General features: G+C 46.8%; 1 protein-coding gene and 1 long non-coding RNA gene across 2 annotated transcripts; both read right to left on the reverse strand.

The window, feature by feature from the left end:
• Positions 1-567: 567 nt before the first annotated feature.
• On the reverse strand, positions 568-6,597 carry ADIRF (adipogenesis regulatory factor). The gene is made up of 3 exons (XM_032780684.2): positions 6,341-6,597; positions 2,646-2,708; positions 568-960 (listed from the first exon to the last, which is right to left on the reverse strand). Exons 1-3 carry the CDS (start codon positions 6,399-6,401, stop codon positions 854-856), a joined length of 231 nt encoding a protein of 76 aa, XP_032636575.1. The 5' UTR covers positions 6,402-6,597; the 3' UTR covers positions 568-853.
• Positions 6,598-9,302: 2,705 nt separating this feature from the next.
• LOC142047792 (uncharacterized) lies at positions 9,303-14,276 on the reverse strand. Its single transcript, XR_012657041.1, has 6 exons — positions 14,108-14,276; positions 13,581-13,695; positions 13,275-13,370; positions 11,592-11,686; positions 10,882-11,143; positions 9,303-9,433 (listed from the first exon to the last, which is right to left on the reverse strand). It is a non-coding gene; the product is annotated as an uncharacterized LOC142047792 (long non-coding RNA).
• Between the last annotated feature and the right edge of the window lie 5,361 nt (positions 14,277-19,637).

Below are 19,637 nucleotides of genomic sequence, written 5' to 3' on the forward strand. Positions count from 1 at the left end.
TTGTTATATAGTGTGCCTGGAGAATACTCGTCTAATCCTGCTCACTCCCACTGAAGTCATTGGGAGGTTTGCCACTGACTCCAATGGCAGTAGGACCAGGCACTATGACAGGTGCACAATATATGAGGCAGGCTGTGTTAGAACAGAGAACTAAGTACCAAGAGTCTTCTGTTCTGTTCCAGACCTTTCCACTGAGTTCCTTTGTGGCCTTAGACAATTCAGCCTCCGTGTGACTCAGCCTATCTGTAAAATGAGTTTGATACTTAACCCGCTCAATGGATTTTGGATCAAGATCAGAGAGGTTTGTAAAACATTTTGAGATCCTTTGGTGGAGAGCTCTGTATAATTAACCAGTGTACTTATAGGTGATATGTTATTTTTCCTTTGTGAAAGAAATTTGATCATCTGTTTTTCTTATTTCTTTATCCATTATTTTAAAATTTTAGAATAAATGAACATTTGGCTTGAAATGTAACAACAACTTAGCTCTCGCTGGGGAAAAAAAACGTGAATGCCATAGGTAAATCTTCTGCTGTTCATTACCTATGTGATGGCAGGAATATTAATAGTTTCATCATTTAAATTTTTAGGTACATTGATCTAATGTATCAACAACCTTTACATCACTGTATGAGACAGACAATACTTTAGTCACTGCTGAAACTTTTATGATTCATGTTGAATGGGAGATTGACTAGATCATACAAGATTTTTTTTTAAACTAGTGGGTGAGCATTCTGCACAGTAAATGATCCAAATCGCAAACAGCTTTCATATTTCTACACAAATGATTACTGAATTGCAGTGCAAACATTGATTTTACAACATCTCACACTCTTTGTTTAAATGATCATCATTTCTTAAGTCCAATTTTTTTCCCAAGGCCAGACACGGCTTCTGATGCTTGTCCAGTTGTTTTTTCTACACCTTCTTGAGCAGTCTTGCAAGCCTGGTCAATACCTGAGAAAGATAGAGAAGCAGCTAACATAAAAGCAAAGTCAATACATTCAAATGTATGTTGTTTTATATTTATCGTGGAATGGGGAAGTGAGAAACTGACTCAAATATCCCTGTCGTTGTTACACCAAACTGTGTACGTTACACCATATGATTCACATTCACTACACCAGATACCAGCTGCTGCCATTTTCTAAAGACAAGTTTCTCTCTGCTAGTGCAGCTTGGGGTGGTGGTGGTGGGATATATATACTGGTGCTAGAACTGATAGATGTTGGGGAGCTGCTGGTTAGGAATGGTGGAGGTGCTGTCTGGATGAGTGGCTGGATGCTACTTGTGCGATGATAGGTGTTTTAGTGGCTACTGGAGGTATGGGTGGATGTTGGGTACTGATGAAAGGGAGAGTGGTGTTCGTCAGTGGGGTAAGAAATGTAGGGAGGTGCTTCCTCCTGGCCCCTCCCTTCCCTAGCTTGCATAAGTTCAGGAAATCACTATTTAGTTATGCAAGGAGCTGCACGCTGAGAGAGGCTGCAGGAACAAAATCACTGGTTTCTCACCATTTTTAAGCAGTGTTTCCCTGAAGCAGAGAATGTTGTGTATAGTGAGGGGAAGCGGGAGGAATGGGAAGCTTTGTAGTGGAGCTGGCAGGGAAAGGGGATGGCAGCAGCAAGGAGGAGTGGAGCTTTTCCTGGTGTCCCTTTAGTTCTCTTGCAGCTGCCAGATTTTGGCAATTTTGCTACAACCCCACTCCCTGGGTGTCATAATCAGTGAGAGGCCCTACTCTAGAGGGAGAGAACAGGATATTACCTTTAGCTTCTGGTTTTCAAATAAGTGCACATTTAGACTGCAAAGTTGCTAATGCTTCCATCATTCTTAGAAACTGATTTAGTGACCTTTTTTGTTTTTTTTCTCTGGCAATTCTCATCACCAGAAAGGAAACACAAATAGACCCCTCACAACAGCCATAGGGCTGCCAGCACCATTTAATGATTGACATCATTGCTGGATCTGCAGCTCCTTGAGCTTCCAAGTAGTGGAGCTGGGCTTGGGATCATTATGGCCTCCTGCCCTTAGAGCATGAGAAATCAAGCTACACCACATGCTTACTTAGCCTCTAGAAAAGATAGACAAAGTTTTGACTGCACTACTGCCAGAACCCTCACTGTGATCAATGATGAACTTTGAACACAATACTAAATATACTGTGAGCTATAGAAATAGAGAATCAGTGAGAAATTGTAGTGAATCTGCTAGTAAATACACAAAGAAACAAGGTGGAAGAGGTGATATCTTCTATTGGACCAACTTCTGTTGGTGAGAGAGACAAGCTTTCGAGCTTACACAGAGCTCTTCTTCAGGTCTCTCTCACCAACAGAAGTTGGCCCCACCTTGTCTCTCTAATATCCTGGGACTGGCATGGCTACAACAAGAGTAACTACATACAAAAAGCCTGAAATTCTTACCCACATTTTAGTAAATCCTTTTGTAAGGTCAAACTCGCACTAAAATCAATGGGATTTTTGCCTGAGAAAGCACCAAGTAAAAACTGAGTAAAAACATTAGGATTTGGCTCTGGGTTCATTGTATTCTTTTTTTTTTTTTTTTTTTTTTAAGATGGCTTTGTCTTTTGCTAGCTTTCCCTTCATGCCCAGTGTTGCCTTCATTGAACATAATATAATTTCTCATACCTTTCTGACATGCATCTGTAGCCTGGTTCACTACCTGCTGTGCAGACTTTCCCAGCGCATTTGCTGTAATCAGGAAAAACAATGCGTTTAACCTGTTAACGATTACGTTCTCCTCTTCTCTCTTCCCATACTCTCCACACCACAGCCCATGAAGTGTTATGACCGTTGCCTCTGCTGTGTGTTTAACAGGCTGTAGACCATGGTGGGAGTATATCAGAAGATTATTAATAGAGAATAGGCTGAGGCTATGCATATTGCTGATGGGTATCTGTATGAGGTATATAAGCTGCTGGCATGCTGCCAGCAAAGTGTGCTATGCGATTATATAGCAACAACAGTGTTCTCGGCATGTTAGTGATGGATAAGACGACAAAATGTAGGGTGAAAGAGAGAGAGAGAATGATGTGATTAGCAGTGGCGTTTAGCTGCATATTGCTAATTCCATGATGCTGTTTTTTTATTTATGTATTTACTTTTCTTGTTTTGAAGATGTTTTGTCATCTGGGTTGTTAACATTTCCTCAAAGGGTAAAATAGTCTTTGCAGACTGTTTGGAAGGAATGAGGTTTCAGGAAGGAAAGAAGGATGGAGACATGACAGGCCAGTGAAGGGAAAGGGGTATGTTTACAAGGATGAGCTAGAGAAACAAGAGGTAAAAATACAATGGATCAACTGCAGACCACTAAACAATAATGAGAAATTATGTGGGAATGTCCCTCTAAAAGCCATTTTACATCAAAGATATAAGCAGTTTATGAAAGCACAGTCTCACTTTCCCAGCATCTGGGTGATTTTCTGTGACCTGCCTTATCAATGACAAGAATTTACTGAAAATATGTGGCATTTAGAAACATAGCTAGGTACATTTTGTTTTTAAAAACCTTATGTTACAGGAGTGCATATACCACATTGAGAAGAACTTATAATGCTAGCATTAAACATTAACATTAAATGACATTTACTTTCTAATCTCTTCTGAGCTGAACATCTATTCATACAGCAATAGAAATCTCCAGCAGAAGTGCCCTGCACCTCTGTCTGATCCACACTGATTTGGAGTTAAATTGTATTGAAAAATTCTGGTCAGTGTATCATGATTAAGGCTATGTTTTAGTCCTGGGTATTTTTGTAAAAGTCATGGACAGGTCATGAGCAGTAAACAAATATTCACAGCCTGTCCATGACTTTTTCTATATATCCCTGACTAAAACTTGGGGGGGGGGGGGACTCAGTAGGGATGGCCTGGGGGGCCACCATGGGTGCTCGGAGGTGTGTGTGTGACCTGGGAGGGCGCTGTGAGTGCTTGAGGGCATTGCAGGTGCTTCTGGGGGGAAGTGTTGTGGCCCAGGGGGCGGCATGGGTGCTTGGGGGTGTGGGGGGAGGAGGATTGGCAGGGCTGGGATAGGTTCCCTATCCAACCCCTGGGAAATGGTGACCTCGAGCTCCTAGCTCCATATGCTGCCTCTGCTCCACCTCAAGCCCAGGTTCTGTAGCTCCCATTGGTGCCTATGGGCGGAGGCAGTATGTGGAGCTAGGAGCTGAGAGAGGGGAGTTCCTTTCGCCTTCCTGGGGGGACCCCTCCCCAGGTAATCCAATTTTCAGTCATCTGCACATTTGGTTTAACAAAGACAGATGGAGTAAGAAAAGAAGAATGAAAGTAAATGCAGGAGAAGGTGTTTATACCCTGAAGGACAACTTCAGTTTATATACCATGTTTCTGTACCTGTTTTCAAGCCATAAAAGGAGTATCAAATATATTAAGAAAGAAACTGAGCATCACAGCCTGGATTCTAGAATCAATTTATAAGTAATAGTTGAACAATGGCTCAAACTGATGTTGTTTAACTGGATTGCTAGCAACTGAGCAGTTAAAGAGGTTGGGATATGTTAATTTTACACATTTTTGAGTGTGGTTGGAGCAGCATCTGAAGTGAGATATTCAAAATCAGCATCTCTGGAAACTGGACTCCCCAGATATGGAAATATAAAACCTGTAGATACCAAAATAAACTGGGTTTTGTTTGTATATTAAAATTTGTCCACAGCTCTGCAAACACTTACAGATATGCTTAACTTTAAGCACAAGAATAATTCCTTTATAGTCAGTAGGATTACTCCCATGCTTAAACTACACATGTAAGTATTTGCAGGATTAGAGCCTTGGATTGTATCCAACAGCGCTGTCTCTACCTGCTGAAGATCTGCTCTTGGCTGAGGAGGTCATGTGACCTCATGACAAACGGTAGAAGCTTCAGCTGAGGGTACATAAATCTACAGCAAACATATTTTAAGGCGTATGATAAGCCATATAGAGACTGGATATATTAATTTACAAAGAAAATTGTTGTCTGTTCAGTTGAAATATAAACTTCTGATGCACAATAAGAGTCATAATATAGTTATAGTTATTGCAATACATCAAACATCCCCTATGATAAAAAGTATAAAGGTTTTTATGTAAAGCCAGAGAAATCTGAAAGCTCATAGCAGAGAGTAAAACCAAAGTATTATGTTTATTATAAATAGTCTATATTTTTAGTCAGTATAAATACTAAAATTGATTTCTGCAAAGCATTGTTATTCACTCCAGGTTGCAAACACACCCACCACAGATTAAATCTAATTTCTTCAACAGAGGTCGGTTTAGAGAGCAGGGTATGAAAAAGGTTACACTGCTCAGAGGCAGTAACTATTTAAAAAAAAAACAAGAACAAATGAAGTATTTGTGATGCTTCAGAATAAAAATTAATTAGTTGCTTGCAAAATATGAAGTTTTAAAATAAGTTGTTATTCAACAGGCATAAAGGCTGAGCCATCATCTTAGAACCCTATCCTGCAGTAAATTCCATGCCGGTGAGGGGGGCTGTCCACGTGGAGTTCATTCCAGGGTCGGGTTCTTAATCCTGAAGGTGGTGTTCTCCAAATCATGGCTAAGGCTCTTTAACAGGGAAGCTTGTCTAACTAGAGCCCGTGGTTCTGATTGTGTGTTCACTGAAGTCAGTGGCAAAACCACTGCTGCAGTGTGGCAGGACCAAACCCTATATTCCAGTTATTTTGTTTGTGAACAGAAGACTCTACTCTCTCATGCTGTCAGTGTGAGTTAATATAATAGAGATATACCTATCTCACAGAACTGGAATGGACCCTGAAAGGTCATTGAGTCCAGCCCCCTGCCTTCACTAACAGGACCAAGGGCTGATTTTGCCCCAGATCCTTAAGTGGTCCCCTCAAGGATTGAGCTCACAACACTGGGTTTAGCAGGCCAGTGCTCAAACCACGGAGCTATCCCTCCTCCCTGCTTCTTGGGAGCAGTAAAATCAGTATTTTTTCCCTTCAGCAGTGGTAAAAAAAAAAAAAAAAAAAAAAAAAAAATCAGTCTCAAATAATAATAGACATTGATTGGCGAATCCCATCTATAAAGTGATTGGATTCTCACTGTACTATCAAATAAAACACCAAAATATTATGTTGTTTTTGAGATTATGAGATTGACAAAATTACAAAACCAGCCTCAGGAAAGACAGAAACAGATCCAGGCCCATAATCTGCTCTCATTTACACCAGTTTAAATCCAAAGTAATTCTACTGAAGTCAGTGGAGTAACTCTAGATTTAGACTAGTGTAAGTGAGAGCAGAAACTAGCCCTTGTTTTTTTTCAGAACAATGAACAGAGAAATTATATTTAATGTTTCTTACCAGCATCCTGAACCTCCCCTTCTGCATGTTGTTTAAAACCCTGGAAGCCCTTACCAGACATGGTTGCTTTTAAAAGCTTTTGAAATCTTCTGCTTCAGTTTAAAAAAGCAAAGCAATTTGCTATACACTATGCTAGGGTTGCTCTAACTTGTGCTGATTTTATATATATGCCAAGGCACCTCCAGATGCCTACTGGGCAAATTGTTTCAATAGGTGGAGCTGCTGGAAGGCTTAGAGTTTGAGTCTAATGAATGAGAGCTGACAGTGTGCAGTAAAATTGTGAATTATTTATTTTTCCCAAAGAGAGGGTGTGTCCATCTAGGGTTTTTGCAACAGAGGAATTAATTCTTTCATCACCTTTGGTTTTTTATAAAAATACCTAAACAAAAGAATTGAACTTTCTCAGCAAAACATAAAAGTGCAATGGAAGGACATTGATGTAAGCTTTAGAATGGATTTTTGGAAGGCTAGGTTTTTATTCCAGTAGGTCTCTTTTTTCCCCCTATTTTCTTTTTTTCTTTCATGCTGTAGGTGTTGTGGTTAACTTCCACCTGTTGAGAGTAGGGTAAAAACACAAAGAAAATGTCCTTATAAGTGATGTTACAGTTTGAAGCACTTTGTTACCTTAGTCCCATATTTGTCTGTTATAAATCCCTTGGAATATCCTTAAAAGATTAGAGTTCTAATGGACATAGTCCCTAAAGTGAACCTAACAATCTGGTTGTGTTTCTAGCTGGATTTCAAAGGCAGAGTTTGTGTCTCCCAAATATCCTCTAGATGCCTGTGGTTCTTTGAGAACTTGTCGCTATGTGTATTCCACTGTGGATGTAGTGTATGCTCCATATTCATAGAATTGGAGAATTCTTACAAGCAGCATCCATTGGTCCACACGTGCATATTTGCCTTTCTTGTGCTTCCAACGAAAGTATAAAGGGTGGAACGAACTGACTGCTTCTCCAGTTCCTTCTTACTGCCACGTGGCCTGGGTTAGAACCTCCAGTGTCCAGAGCTTTCCTTCGATTTCTTCAATCTGTAAAGATTTCAAAGTTTGCCTTGGTGCCTTTTGTATATAGTTCTGTATAATTAGTAAGTTTTTAAGAGTTTTAGCAGAGTTTTCTAGTTAGATGATTCCCTGCCTTGGGGAAACACCTCACCCCCGTACCTCTACAGGTTTTGGACTATGCCCAGAACTCCAGGCTTCAAAAAACTACGTTTCCTGATCTTTCTCAGTCTGTGACAACCACCATAACAGCTTATACTGTCTCAAGGAGGCACATGTTGTGGCTAGGTGTAATATCTGCCACTCTTTCCCTGGCCATACCCATGAGTATGGTTAAGATTTTGTCATGGTTATTTTTAGTAAAAGTCACTGACAGGTTGCAGACAATCAACAAAAACTAATGGGAGCTGTTATGTGTGAATGACTTTTACTAAATATAACGGGGGAGAAAAGGCTGGGGAGGGAGGAATGACAGCTGGAGCCTGATGGTGGGGACTGACAGTCTCAGCCTCACCGCCAATGGGGGGAGCACAACCCAGCTCCAGCCCCTGCTTCAGTCACAGGAGTGTGAGGACACACAGCCCAGGCTTCAGCTCTGGCCAAAGTTACAGGGCAGGGGCACACAGCAGTGGCTCTGGCATCAGCCAAAGCCGTGGGGGCGCACAGCCCTGGCTTTGGCTGCAGGGGAATCCATGCCCAAAGACCTCCCATCAGGAAGGCAGAGAATGCTCACACAAGCAGAAGAGCAGGTCTTCCCTTGAAGTCTGCATCTGAAGCAACTCTGCCTAAATCAAGAAATCTGATCATTCAACCTCTAAAGGCTTAGTATGTCCTAAATCCCAGAGCCACAACTCTAAAGTCCATAGATCCAGGGTTCTACCAGTACCAGATCCCATACCAGCAACATCCACTCCACTAGTGACCTACAAGTCAAAAAGTCAAGATCCATTGGTTCTGGCACAATCTGAGCTTTTAGTGCCAATGGTACTATCACTGTCTCATACTCTGGCCACATGGAACCCTCTTCCTACCCCTGCCCCATCAGATCCCTTGCACTCCAGGAAGGTGAAAGACTACTAGTGCACCAGAGGATGTCTTTACTCTTCCCAAGCCTTAGTTTCACCCATCATCAGGGACCTTCTTCCACTAGGGACACTGTGACTCCACTGAGTGATTACTTTTGATAGAAGAGGGGATAGGTTTCTATCTGTTGGTTATGCCTTTCCTCCATCTGAACTGTCACTGTTGCCATTGATCTGGACCCTTTTTTCTTTTACTTGATAGGATCCAAATTGCCAGAGGACTCATTGTCTTCTCCTCTGCAAAAATGTTAGTTCAGACAGGAGATCCAGAGCCTCCTGATACCAACCTCTGCCTCTGGACCGCTGATACCCTTGCCATTATTGAAGAGGGTAAGCTACTGGCCAGAACCTCACTCCGATCAGTGATTGATGCATCAGATGCATCATCCTGGTTGATGGCAATGGCCATTGTGATGTGCTGTGAGTCATGATTGCACTCCTCAGGGTTTCCTAGTGAGGTCCAAAACACCATGGAGGACCTACCCTTTGATGAAACCCATCTTTTCAATGAAGGGCTCCAGGGCCACCCTCCACTCCCTGGGAGTATATATATCTGCCCCAAAAAGAAAGTATCACAGGCAACTTTACTAACCTAGACCAGCATCTAAACAGTTTTATCACCATCAATCTTATGACCCTCCTTGTAAGAGACAAAGAGTACAGAAGTCTCTTTTCCCTGCCCCTGCCATGTCTACAGCATTATCTCAATCCTGTTCCTTGCAAAAAGATATTTTTGATGGGAGTTTGAGAGCTGAAAACTGTTTATGATGACACCACTATCCAACCCCCACATACTCTTACAAAGGACATGTAGCATTCTTTTTCCACAACTGGAGTGCCATACGAACAGACAGGTGAGTACTAGATATCATCCATAACAGCTATGATATCAAGTTACTTATCTACCTCCTCCAAAACGCCTATTCCTGTCCCTCTTCAGGGACCATCATGAGGGGATTCTCAGGCAGGAAGTGGAATCCCTCTTCCAGGGGAGAGCAATAGAGCACATACCTTTTCAACACAAAGGGAAAGGTTTTTACTCTGTGTACTTCCAAGTTCCCAAAATAATGGGAGGCCGGAGACCTGTCCTCAATCTCTGTAATCTTAACTCTTGTATGTGCAAGCTGAGATTTCATATGGTCACTCTGGTATCAATAATCCTATTAATAATAGAAAAAGACATGCTTTACAGCTCTTTGATGTGAAGGATGCTTACTTTCACATGGATATTCATCTTGCCCACAGGCCTTTTGTCAAATTCGTTGTGGGGCCTGACCACTTTCAATACAGGGTACTCCCATTCGATCTCTCTACTGCCCCCAGGGTCTCTACCAAGACCTTTCTAGTAGTAGGGGCTCATTTCAGACAGAACAGCTTCACTGTTTTCCCCTGTCTTGACTATCTGGAAAAGTCTCTTCTCACTCCAATGCAGACTATATGCTTCATAAGTTGGAAACAGCATCTTCACTCAGTGGGGGACCCGCAACCAGGATCTGTTCTCCTCCCAAACGAACAAGAAGAGCAACATATACTGTTTCAGAGTAGCTCTCAGACTACATTCTCAGGGCGATTCTTTGCTCCCCTGTTCAGAGCAGCTGAACTATGCCTTTCCTCCCTTACTGCTCCTACCTCCGGTCCTATGGAAAATTCACTGGGACAGGGCACATCTCATCCTCATCACTGCCAAATGGCCCATACAGTTTTGGTTCCCAAATCTCTTATGACTGCCATCTGAACCTCCGATCAACATCCAGTGCATTCCTGAGCTCTTGACCCAGGAGAAGGCCAAGATCAAGCATCCCATCCTAGGAGCGTTTCACCTCATGACTTGGTTTTTGGATGGAAATCAATATTAAAACATTCCTGCTCTGAAGCCGTACAAACCATTCTTAATAATAGCAGAAAATATTCTACTAGGAAATACTATTCAGGCAAGTGGAAGCATTTTTCCATCTGGGCTCAGCAGAAAAATGCAACTCTTGCATCAGCAGATATTTTCTCACATTTTGGACTATCTTCTTTCTCTCAAAACAGCTGGGGTTTCTGAGTTCTACACAAGTCCACCTGACAGCAATCAGTGTGTGCCATCCACCATCAGATGGTTATTCTGTTTTCAGTCACCCGCTGATTGGCAGATTCTCAAAGGGCCTAATCAGAACTTTCCCACCTGTAAGGAAACCAACTCCTCATTGAAACTTAAACCTTCTACTTTTAACACTCACTAAGCCTCCCTTTGAACCATTAGCTACATGTTCCATGTCTCACATATAAATGAAAGTTGCGTTCCTTGTGGCCATCACCTCAGCCAGATAGGTGCCTGAGTTGGGAGCTCGAAAGGCAGAACTGCCATATGCTATATTCCATAAAAACAAAGTCTCTTTATGATTACATCCAAAATGCTCCCACCCCCCCCACTCAAGTAGTTTTGGAATTTAACATGAATCAATCAGTTCACTTACCTGTATTTTTTCTGAAACCACATGCTTCTGAAGAAGAGACACTTCACTCCCTCAATGTATGTCACACTCATGCCTTCTACTTGCAAGGGAGAAAACTTATATTTGCAAGACATTATGCTCTATTGCAGAACTCCACTGACTCTTCCTTTAGGACAGTGGTTTTCCAGATGGCTCTACCATCTGCATCCTCGCATCCACTTGAGTACTTCTTGTCAGTCATCCACAATGGAATGCACATAGGAATGCATGTAGGGATCAGCACCTGAAGGGAAACAAAGGAGGTTACTTGCCTTATTGTAACTGGATGTTGCTACCCACCCTTCTTCCCCTCTGCTTTGGATCTTAACTAGATTGTGGTAAAAAAGGAACTGAAAAGTGGGTGAGTCTGCTCCATGCTTTATGCCATCAGTTGGCAGGGCCGCCCAGGGGGGGTAAGTGGGGCAATTTGCCCCAAGCCCGCAGGGGCCCCCATGAGAATATAGTATTCTATAGTGTTGCAACTTTTTTTTTAGGGAAGGGGTCCCTCAAATTGCTTTGCCTCAGGCCTCCTGAATCCTCTGGGCGGCCCTGAGCAGATTGCCCAGAGCCAGGTTCCAAATCCTGGGATTAGAATGGCATCTCCGTCTAGTGGCCCCAGGAGGCAGCCACTGCAGGGGACCCAGCCACCCCCACTCCCTGAGCTGTCTCATGCCTTGACAGAGTGTTCTTACCTCTCCCATTCTGGCTGTGTTCCTGTGGCCTAAGAGCCTACTGTCCTGGTGCCAGTCCCAGCACCACAGGTCTTCAGCCACATGGATGGTCAGCCCTAGAAAAGAGACACACATTTGCCATTCTGGTTGCAGTGCTTGTGTCCTTCCAATCCCATTGGTGGCTGCACAGTGGGCAGAGTCCTCAGTGCGTGTGTGGCCCAACAGAATTGCAGGGGCTGGTGTAGAACAGAGAGATAGAGAGAGCCTCATCCTCCAGCCGAGGTCAGTCTGAGAGAAATTGGCTGGGGTCCCAGTCTCACTCTTCTATTGGGTGCCATTTCCCAGCTGAGTTCCTTACCCCCCTGGTGCAGCAGCAGGTGGTAGAGCCAGTAAACCCCCTCCCTGGCCTGCCAGCTGATGTCCTTGGCTGGGTCACTGATGAACAGAGCCAGCTGTGCCACATGGTGACCCATACTGGGAAATTCTGCTGAGTTCAAATGGAAGAGAGAAGGAGAGGGGACTCCATCAGCTCCCAGTCCCCGCCTGGGTCAGGACTCTCCTTTCCCTCAGCCCCTCTGCAGCAGATGCTAGAGGATAGGAGCTAGAGCAAGACCCCTAATTTCCTCTGCCCCCAAGGGAGCCTGGAGCACAGGGATGTGGGCAGGGCCGTCCATGAGGGTTTGCTTCCCCAGGTGCTCTAGGATGACAGGAAGGCATGAACCTGCAGCATGGTCCCCTTAAAAGCCCCGAGTCACCACTTAACCAGGATAAGAACTTGACTCAAGCCAAGCTCACTCTCTGCTCTGACTGTCTCCCCAAGAGGAACACTCCTAACCCATAGCCCCTGCAGCAGCAGATCCTACAGCTAGTTGGAGCCGGCCCACCTACACCTGGAGTCAGGAAGCTGGGGTCAGAGGTCACTTACATCAAACTCAGGGAGGGTGATGGTGAATCTAAGCAGGGCCGTGCTGCTCCTAATGGCCCTGTCTCTCTCCTGTGACACCTTGGACATGATCCAGGAGTTAATGTGCTGTGGGGAAAGGAGGCAGCTCGGGATCAATGGGCTGGTGCATGTGTTGTGCAAATGAGACACACACACCCCATCCCCAGGAGGCTGAGACATTGTGTGCAGGGTGAAATATCTGATTCATTGATCACAGAGCTTTAGAAGGGTATTGTTGCCCCCAAGACGATGCTTGTATCCTGCAGGTCACAACTTGTCATTGTCTCTCTAGACTGGAACAATGTTCGGTGTCAGGGCTGGTCCCATCCTCCCTGAACTCCTGATTCCTGAACAGTTCACCAGGAAGGAAACAGACTCCTCCCCCTTGGTTGGGTGAAGGGACTGAGTGTGAGCACAATCCTCCCAGGAATCTCAGGGCCCATCGGCAATAAGGGCTGATTCTCTGGGGTCCTCCTATGACTCTTCTCTGAGGACCATCTTCTGGATCTCACAGGAGGTGTTCAGACTCCCACTCCCCAAGCCAGCCGGAACTCTGTGGTTAGTGCTCAACAGAACCAGGCAGAGCTCTGGCTTGAAGTCCCAGCTCCTTCCTCTGTCCTTCGAGGAGGAAGGGCCTGACATTGCATTGCACTGACTGTCCTGACTGAGGATGGCCACTGGGTGCCCAGCTAGGAGGACAGACTGGAAAGTGGATCTAAGAGTTAAGGTAAAATTGCCCCCATCTCTCTCATCGGGCTCACCTCCAAGATGTAGTGGAGCCTGTCGGTGTCTGGAGATTCTGCCAGCAGGTTCCCCAGCATGGCATCCAGGAGGTCTGGCAAGACCCTATGCATATCCTGCAAAGCAAGGGAGACCCATGGGTTAGAGTTAGGGAAACTGGGGCTACACCTGCCACAGGATGGGAAGAGGGGTCTCTGGGAAGCACTGGTGAGACCCCCAAACACAGATCCTGGCCTTTCTCATTCACATCCCACTGCAGGGAATTAGCAAGGATTCATGGCAGGATGACAGCTGGCTATTCAATCCATGACTTTAGCATGATCTACCTGGACTTGAGGGGTGTCCTTCTCCATGCCCAGGGTGAAGACGGCATGCAGGGCAGCTCGCAGGGCAGCTCGCAGGAGGGTCTCCAGCACTGGCTCCAGGGCAGATGTCATGGTCCTGGCAAGAGAGAGGAGCCAGTACTAGACTGTGCAGTATGGGGGTGGGACTGGCACGAACATGGACATGAAACTGCAGGGAAATAGACACAGGCTGGCAAGAATGGAAACTGAGGCACTGAGCCAGGGACTGATAAGGCCAAGGTTTCCCAGATAGACAGTGGCAGGGTAGGAATAGTGCCCATTCCCTGGACCCTGCTGCCCCTCCTGTATCTGATCCTGGGAGTAAGTCTCCCCAAAGCCATTGCAATGTTACTGGAGTGAAAAGAACAGCCCAGCCAGGAGAGAGTGAATCTTCCCACCACCTCTGTCAGAGGAGCCAGCCTTGAGAGGTGACCTGAAAGTGGGCGGGGCAGTGGCTCCCAGCACTGGGCCTGAGCTGCACCAGAGTTAGGAGAACCAGATCTTGGTACCTGAGGTTGCCCACAGCAATCAGGAAGTTAGTGAGGATGGCACCAGATGGAGAGTTATCAGGCAGTTCCTCAATGAGCTGTGAGACCCAGAGGAGTGTGAGATTCGGGCCTCACTGACACTTCCCAGTGAGGAGATTACACAGCCAGTGCCCCACACAGCCAGCAGGATCCTCCCACCTGCCTCCCGCTCCTCCAATTTCTGCCCACTAGTGACCAATCTCAGAATTTCTCCTGTCTCTTCTCCCCAATCTTCAGCCCCAGCAATCCCTGCCCTCAGCTGCCCCTTCAGCACCAGCCATCCCCCATCCATTGGCCCAGAGAGACCCCTGCCCCTCCCATGTCTCTGTCCACCCTCCAGCTGCTGGGTGCCATGTCTCACTCACCACAATCCTCTCCATTACAGCCACTTTGCAGCAGTGCAGCTCCAATGTGTCCTGCCCTCTCTGCTGTGCAGCAAGACACGCAGGATGGCGTGCTGGGCCTCATCCTGCACCCACCAGGAGTGGGGTTAGGGGAGAGAGCAGTTAGCCAGGGACCTCTCTGCCCCACCCTAACAGCTGCAGGACTCAGGCCTGAATGAGGGATAGTGGGTACCCACCCATTGTCCAAATCACCCACAACTCCTACAAAAGCAGGGTCAAGAACTGGGACAGTGCCTGTGCAGGGGGGAGGGGAGGGGAGGGCTAGGAGATCCCAGCTGGTGTGTGAGGAGCACCCCCATATTGGGTGTCCCAGATCATGTAAGAGAAAGGTCCTCATTAGAGCTGGTGGATCATCAGAAACAAGACCTTCTGCAGGGGGTCAGGGTGTTGAGAAGAGGCAAGACAATCTTGGTTCCAGCACAGCTGCGAAATGTTTATACCTTTTCTCGGCCCTGGAGCTGCTCTCAGATGTTCTTGAGAGCAGCTTCCTTTGTGGCCACATCTACCCATTCCTCCTCCTTGTCCTCTGAGTCCCTGGGGGTCCCTGTAGGGTGACATCTGCCATTTGGGGGAAGGTCAGGGACATGGTGGGGCAATGTGCCTTCGTCCCATGTCCAGGCCCCAGGGCAAATCAGGCCCCACGCTCCCCCCTCTCAGTGATACCTTCAGCCCCCAGCTCCTTCAGGAGCCCATAGCAAAAGACCACCCACACACACATGCCCTGGGAGGTTCTTGCCCCTCCCCACAACTGGAGCATCAAGGACCGAAGTGGCAGCATCTAGTGTCAGTGGGGTTCACGTGGCTCAGGCTAGACACCTGGGCTGGGGACCCACCCCCCATAGCACTAGTCAAGTGTCTGGGCCCGGTGTGTTCATAGTCCCCTCCTCACCCCTCCCTGAGCCCAGCCTGGCTCCTCACCTGGACCAAAGCAGCAGCGCCCATCAGCCTTGTTGCTGCCCGAGTCCCAGGCACTGCTGCTGTCCCATGGGGAGCAGGCCAAGCTGCTGGTGCTAGGACAGGTATCCTCCACCTCCTGCCCTGGGGAGGCTGGAAGGTCCTCAGTGACTGGGCAGGGTGATGCCTACTGCTGGGAATCAGGGCTGGGCTCCTGGGCCTGGTGCTTCCCATACAAGCCCCAGAGCCACCCTGCCCAGTTCCACTCCTGGGCTGGGTCCTGCCTGCCCAGCCACATCCTGGCCCAGCTCCATTTCAGCCTGGTCGGTGCCTCTCCCATCTCAGCGCCTGCGCCGGGAACGGGTTTCCTCTGCCAGAAGGCTGGGCACTTCCACTTCCTGGCCCAGCTCCTTCCCCGCCAGCAAGGATGGAGGGTCCGCTCTGTTCCTGGGGAAGATGGCAGCTGCTTCCCTCAGGGTCTGGGGCCACCTACAGAGCCTTCTTCCTGAACATCCTCAGGAGCCTGACCATCCTGGAACTGAGTGGGGAGCAGGTGAAAGTCTGAGGTCAAGCCAGCCTCTCACTAACCCGCCTTTTTGGATCCTCCCCGTCCCTGCCTCAGCCAGAGCAGCTCCTCCTCGCCCCACAGGGATGCAGAGAGTGGAATCTGCACACACTGGCAGGAGTTCATTGCATGATCTGCTCCCAACGTTCCCCCTTGTCATCCCTGGTGCTGCAATACATAAGGAGTCTCCTCCTTTTTGAGCACTCGGGTCAGTCACAAAGACCATCAGTCACTTTGGACAAGCAGCTCCTGCTATCCCAGGCCAGACTTCCCCCAAGCTAGAGAAGGAACAGAACCCAGGAGTCCTGACTATTCCTGGGAAACCATTCCCCATGTCAAAGTCCGTAGGCATAACAAACCCAGGACCCCCTCGTTTCCCATTGATTTCCATGCTCAACAGCTCACAGGGTCTGGCCCAGCTCAGAGACTCTCACTCTGGGGAACAGTCTCCCACAGGGGAAGGGCTGGGAGTCCCATTGCTGGGACCTTTCCAAACACACTAGAGATGGCTCTGGAGAAGCCCCTCCCTCCGTTCTGAGAGTAAGGGACTCCTACGAGCGGTTTACAAATCCAATCTCCTTTGGGAGAGATTATCTCCCCCTCTTTCTGCCTCTCCCCAGATGGACAGAGGACACCACAGAGGAACACTAATGTCGCTCACTTGCTCTAGGTGATGGAGTGATGGGTGGCGGATGTTCAGGGACACCAGCTGTCCCTTGCCCTCCTCACTCTCCAAGTCCAAGGCAGGCTGGAGAGGGTGGTGACCTGAGGAGTTACCCTGCCCAGCCAGCAGGCAGGGTGATGACAATGGGCAATCGACTGGCTGTGAAAACAAGAGTCTGTCTTATTGCCAAGGGACAGAGAAACTCAGCCAGCAGAAGAGGGTGCAGAACACTGCCCTAGTGCGGGGGTGACAGCGCCTCCCAGATCCTGACATCCCGGCACTTTACAAAGCTTCCTGGAACCTCCCAACCTCCCTGGGCTGTAGGGACTGCGACCCCAACCCTACTGATGAGAAACAGGCCTGGGGAGGGGAATTAGGGTCACATGAAGTGTCAGAGCCATGAATGGGACCCAGCAGTCCTTATTTCCAGCCCCCTTCACTAACCACTGCTGCACACTCCCTCCCACAGCTGGCAATTACAACCAGGCCCTCATGTCCAGTCTCTCTATCTTTGAGAGGGTGTGTGCTCTGCTGTAGTGACTGGACTGGGGGATTGGGAGTCAGGAATCCTGGGTTCCATTGCTGGTTTTCCTATTGACCTGTGGGACTTTGGGTAAGTTGCTCCCCCTCTATGACTCTGTCCCCAGCAGTCAAATGGGGATTTAATACTTTCCCACTATTGGAAAGTGCTGGGAGAATTCCCCCAGCAAAAGCTGCTCTGACAGTGCTAAGCAGCATCTGACCATTAAAGGTCGGAGTGCACTGCCCAGGAGGAGGAGTGTTTGACTCTGGGGTTTCACTACAGCCCTGTCTATAAAGAGGGGCCCACCCGTGGAGTTTGGCTCAAGAAGACCAATTCTCCAATTTGTTAAGGGCATTTTGAATTCCAGTCCTGTGCTTCAAAGTGCTTGGTGTCATCTGCAAATTTTAGAAGCATACTCTCCACTCTATTTTCCAAATCATTAATGAAAATATTGAATAGTACCAGACCCTGGACTGATCCCTGCTGGACCCATTAGGTACACCCTCTCAGTTGGACAGCCAAAGATGGAGAAAGACTCTTGGAGTATGGGCTTTCAACCAGCTGTGCACTCACATTATACTAATTGCATCTAAACCACATTTCCCTAGTTTGCTTGTGAGAATGTCCTATGGGACTGTCTCAAAAGCCTTATTAACACCAAGATAGATCACATCTTCTGTTTATCCACCTCCACTAGGCCCATAACCCTCTCAAAGAAGGAAATAGGATTAGTTTAGAATGATTTGTTCTTGACAAATCCATGCTCACTAGTCTTAAGAACCAAATTTTCCTGTAGGTGCTGACAAACTGATTGTTTAATAATGTGTTCCAGTATCTTTCCAGGTATGGCAGTGAGGTTAGCTAATCTCTAAGTTCCAGGGTTCTCTTTGTTCCCCTTTTAAAGATAGGTACTGTCTTGTTAATGGATGGAAGATGTTCTTTTTTGGGGGTCTCAGACGAGAACTGGGGCACAGCACCTGGTTTGCTAAGGCCACCAAAATAGCAAAGAACAACGGTTAAAACTTGGTCCCGACCGTTTCTTCTTTCCGCAGACTAGACAGTTTAGCAAAGTTTAGAATTCCTTGGTGCTCAACACTGCGAAACTCCCCTTTCTCCTTCACAAATGGCTTTAATGCCCCTTATCTCACCCAGGCTTACAACTGCCCAGAGTTCAAGAATTGTCCCTGTTCCCATTGGACAGATGGGGAGTCTGAGGTACAGAGAAGGGAAGTGACCTACCCAATGGCCTACACAGCAAGGCAGTGGCAGAGGCAGAAAGAGAAGCTGCCAGTCCTGACTCCTGTTCTAACAGACAATAAATTCCCCAGAGGCAGGGATAAACCCAGGAATTGAGATGGTGGAGAAATTTCATTGAAACTGTTTCTGTCAGAAAATCCCATTTCAGAATAATCAGTTTGTTTCTTGAAATCATAACAAGTGTGATGAAAATTCTTTGAAAAAATATTTTTTTGCAAAACAAAAGCATCTCCTGTTTGTCACAGTGTGTTAAATTGTCTTGTCGCACACAAAGAGGAGACACTTAGATCTCAAAAATTAGATAAGATGCTTCAGTCTGAGCTAAGTAGTTGCTGCTCTTAACAATTTAAAAATAAAATACAAATAAAATAGAATATTTCAGCTATTCTGTTATGTCATAATCTGATCTGAGTAAACATGATAGGATACCTCATATTATCCACTGCTCCCCCACTGTGAGGTAGGTAGGAGCAGATTGTTATCCCTACTTGAAAGAGGGAGAAGCTAAGACTGAGAAAGGAGACTTGACTTGTCTTAGGTCACACAGCCAGTCAGTGGCAGAGTTGAGAATATGACCCTAGAGCCCCAACTTTCAAACTAACCATTGGATCGTCAATTTCATACATTGAATGACCTGAATAAAGTGCTCTCAAATGAACACCAAACCAACAACAGTTCATGGTAATTATTCAGCAAGTGTTTTAGGAGAACTGGAATGTTAGAGAGAATCATGAACTGCTGAGAGACAATTAATGCAGAGAAGCAGCAAAATTCGTCAAACATATGACTGGTTATGACTTATTTACTTGGTCTTAAAAGAGAACAACAAGGACCTGAGTCTCCTCCCTGTCAGTAACCCCCTACTCAGCCAATCAGGGTAGAGACTGGGGGTGGGAGGCTGAGGGTTCTCACCACAGAGCCCAAAGGATGGCCTGGGTCACCAGTGGGCAGGGCTGTCCTTAGCCATAGGCAGAGTAGGCAGCTGCCTAGGGCACCACTAGGTCTGGGGGCACCGCTCTGCTGGGAGCCTGGACAGACGGGAAGCAGTGGAGCATGTAAGAGCCGGGCCGCTGGGTTCTAGAGAGAGCTGAATGCAGCACAGTCTGAGGGAGGGAATTGGCTGCTGTGGTCTCTGGGAAGGGGTGGGGGAAGGAACTCACCTGTAGGGTGACCAGATGTCCCAACTGTATAGGGACAGTACCAAT

The sequence above is a fragment of the Chelonoidis abingdonii genome, chromosome 15 (genome assembly GCF_003597395.2).
Source record: "Chelonoidis abingdonii isolate Lonesome George chromosome 15, CheloAbing_2.0, whole genome shotgun sequence".
NCBI classification, from domain to species: Eukaryota; Metazoa; Chordata; order Testudines; family Testudinidae; genus Chelonoidis; species Chelonoidis abingdonii.

Excerpts from the sequence above, each read along its gene's own strand:
- ADIRF (XM_032780684.2), bottom strand. The coding sequence starts at position 6,401 with ATGTCTGGTAAGGGCTTCCAGGGTTTTAAACAACATGCAGAAGGGGAG. Across the intron at positions 2,709-6,340 it reads AGGGGAGGTTCAGGATGCTG|CAAATGCGCTGGGAAAGTCT; the intron begins GTAAGAAACATT and ends TCCTGATTACAG. Across the intron at positions 961-2,645 it reads TACAGATGCATGTCAGAAAG|GTATTGACCAGGCTTGCAAG; the intron begins GTATGAGAAATT and ends TATCTTTCTCAG.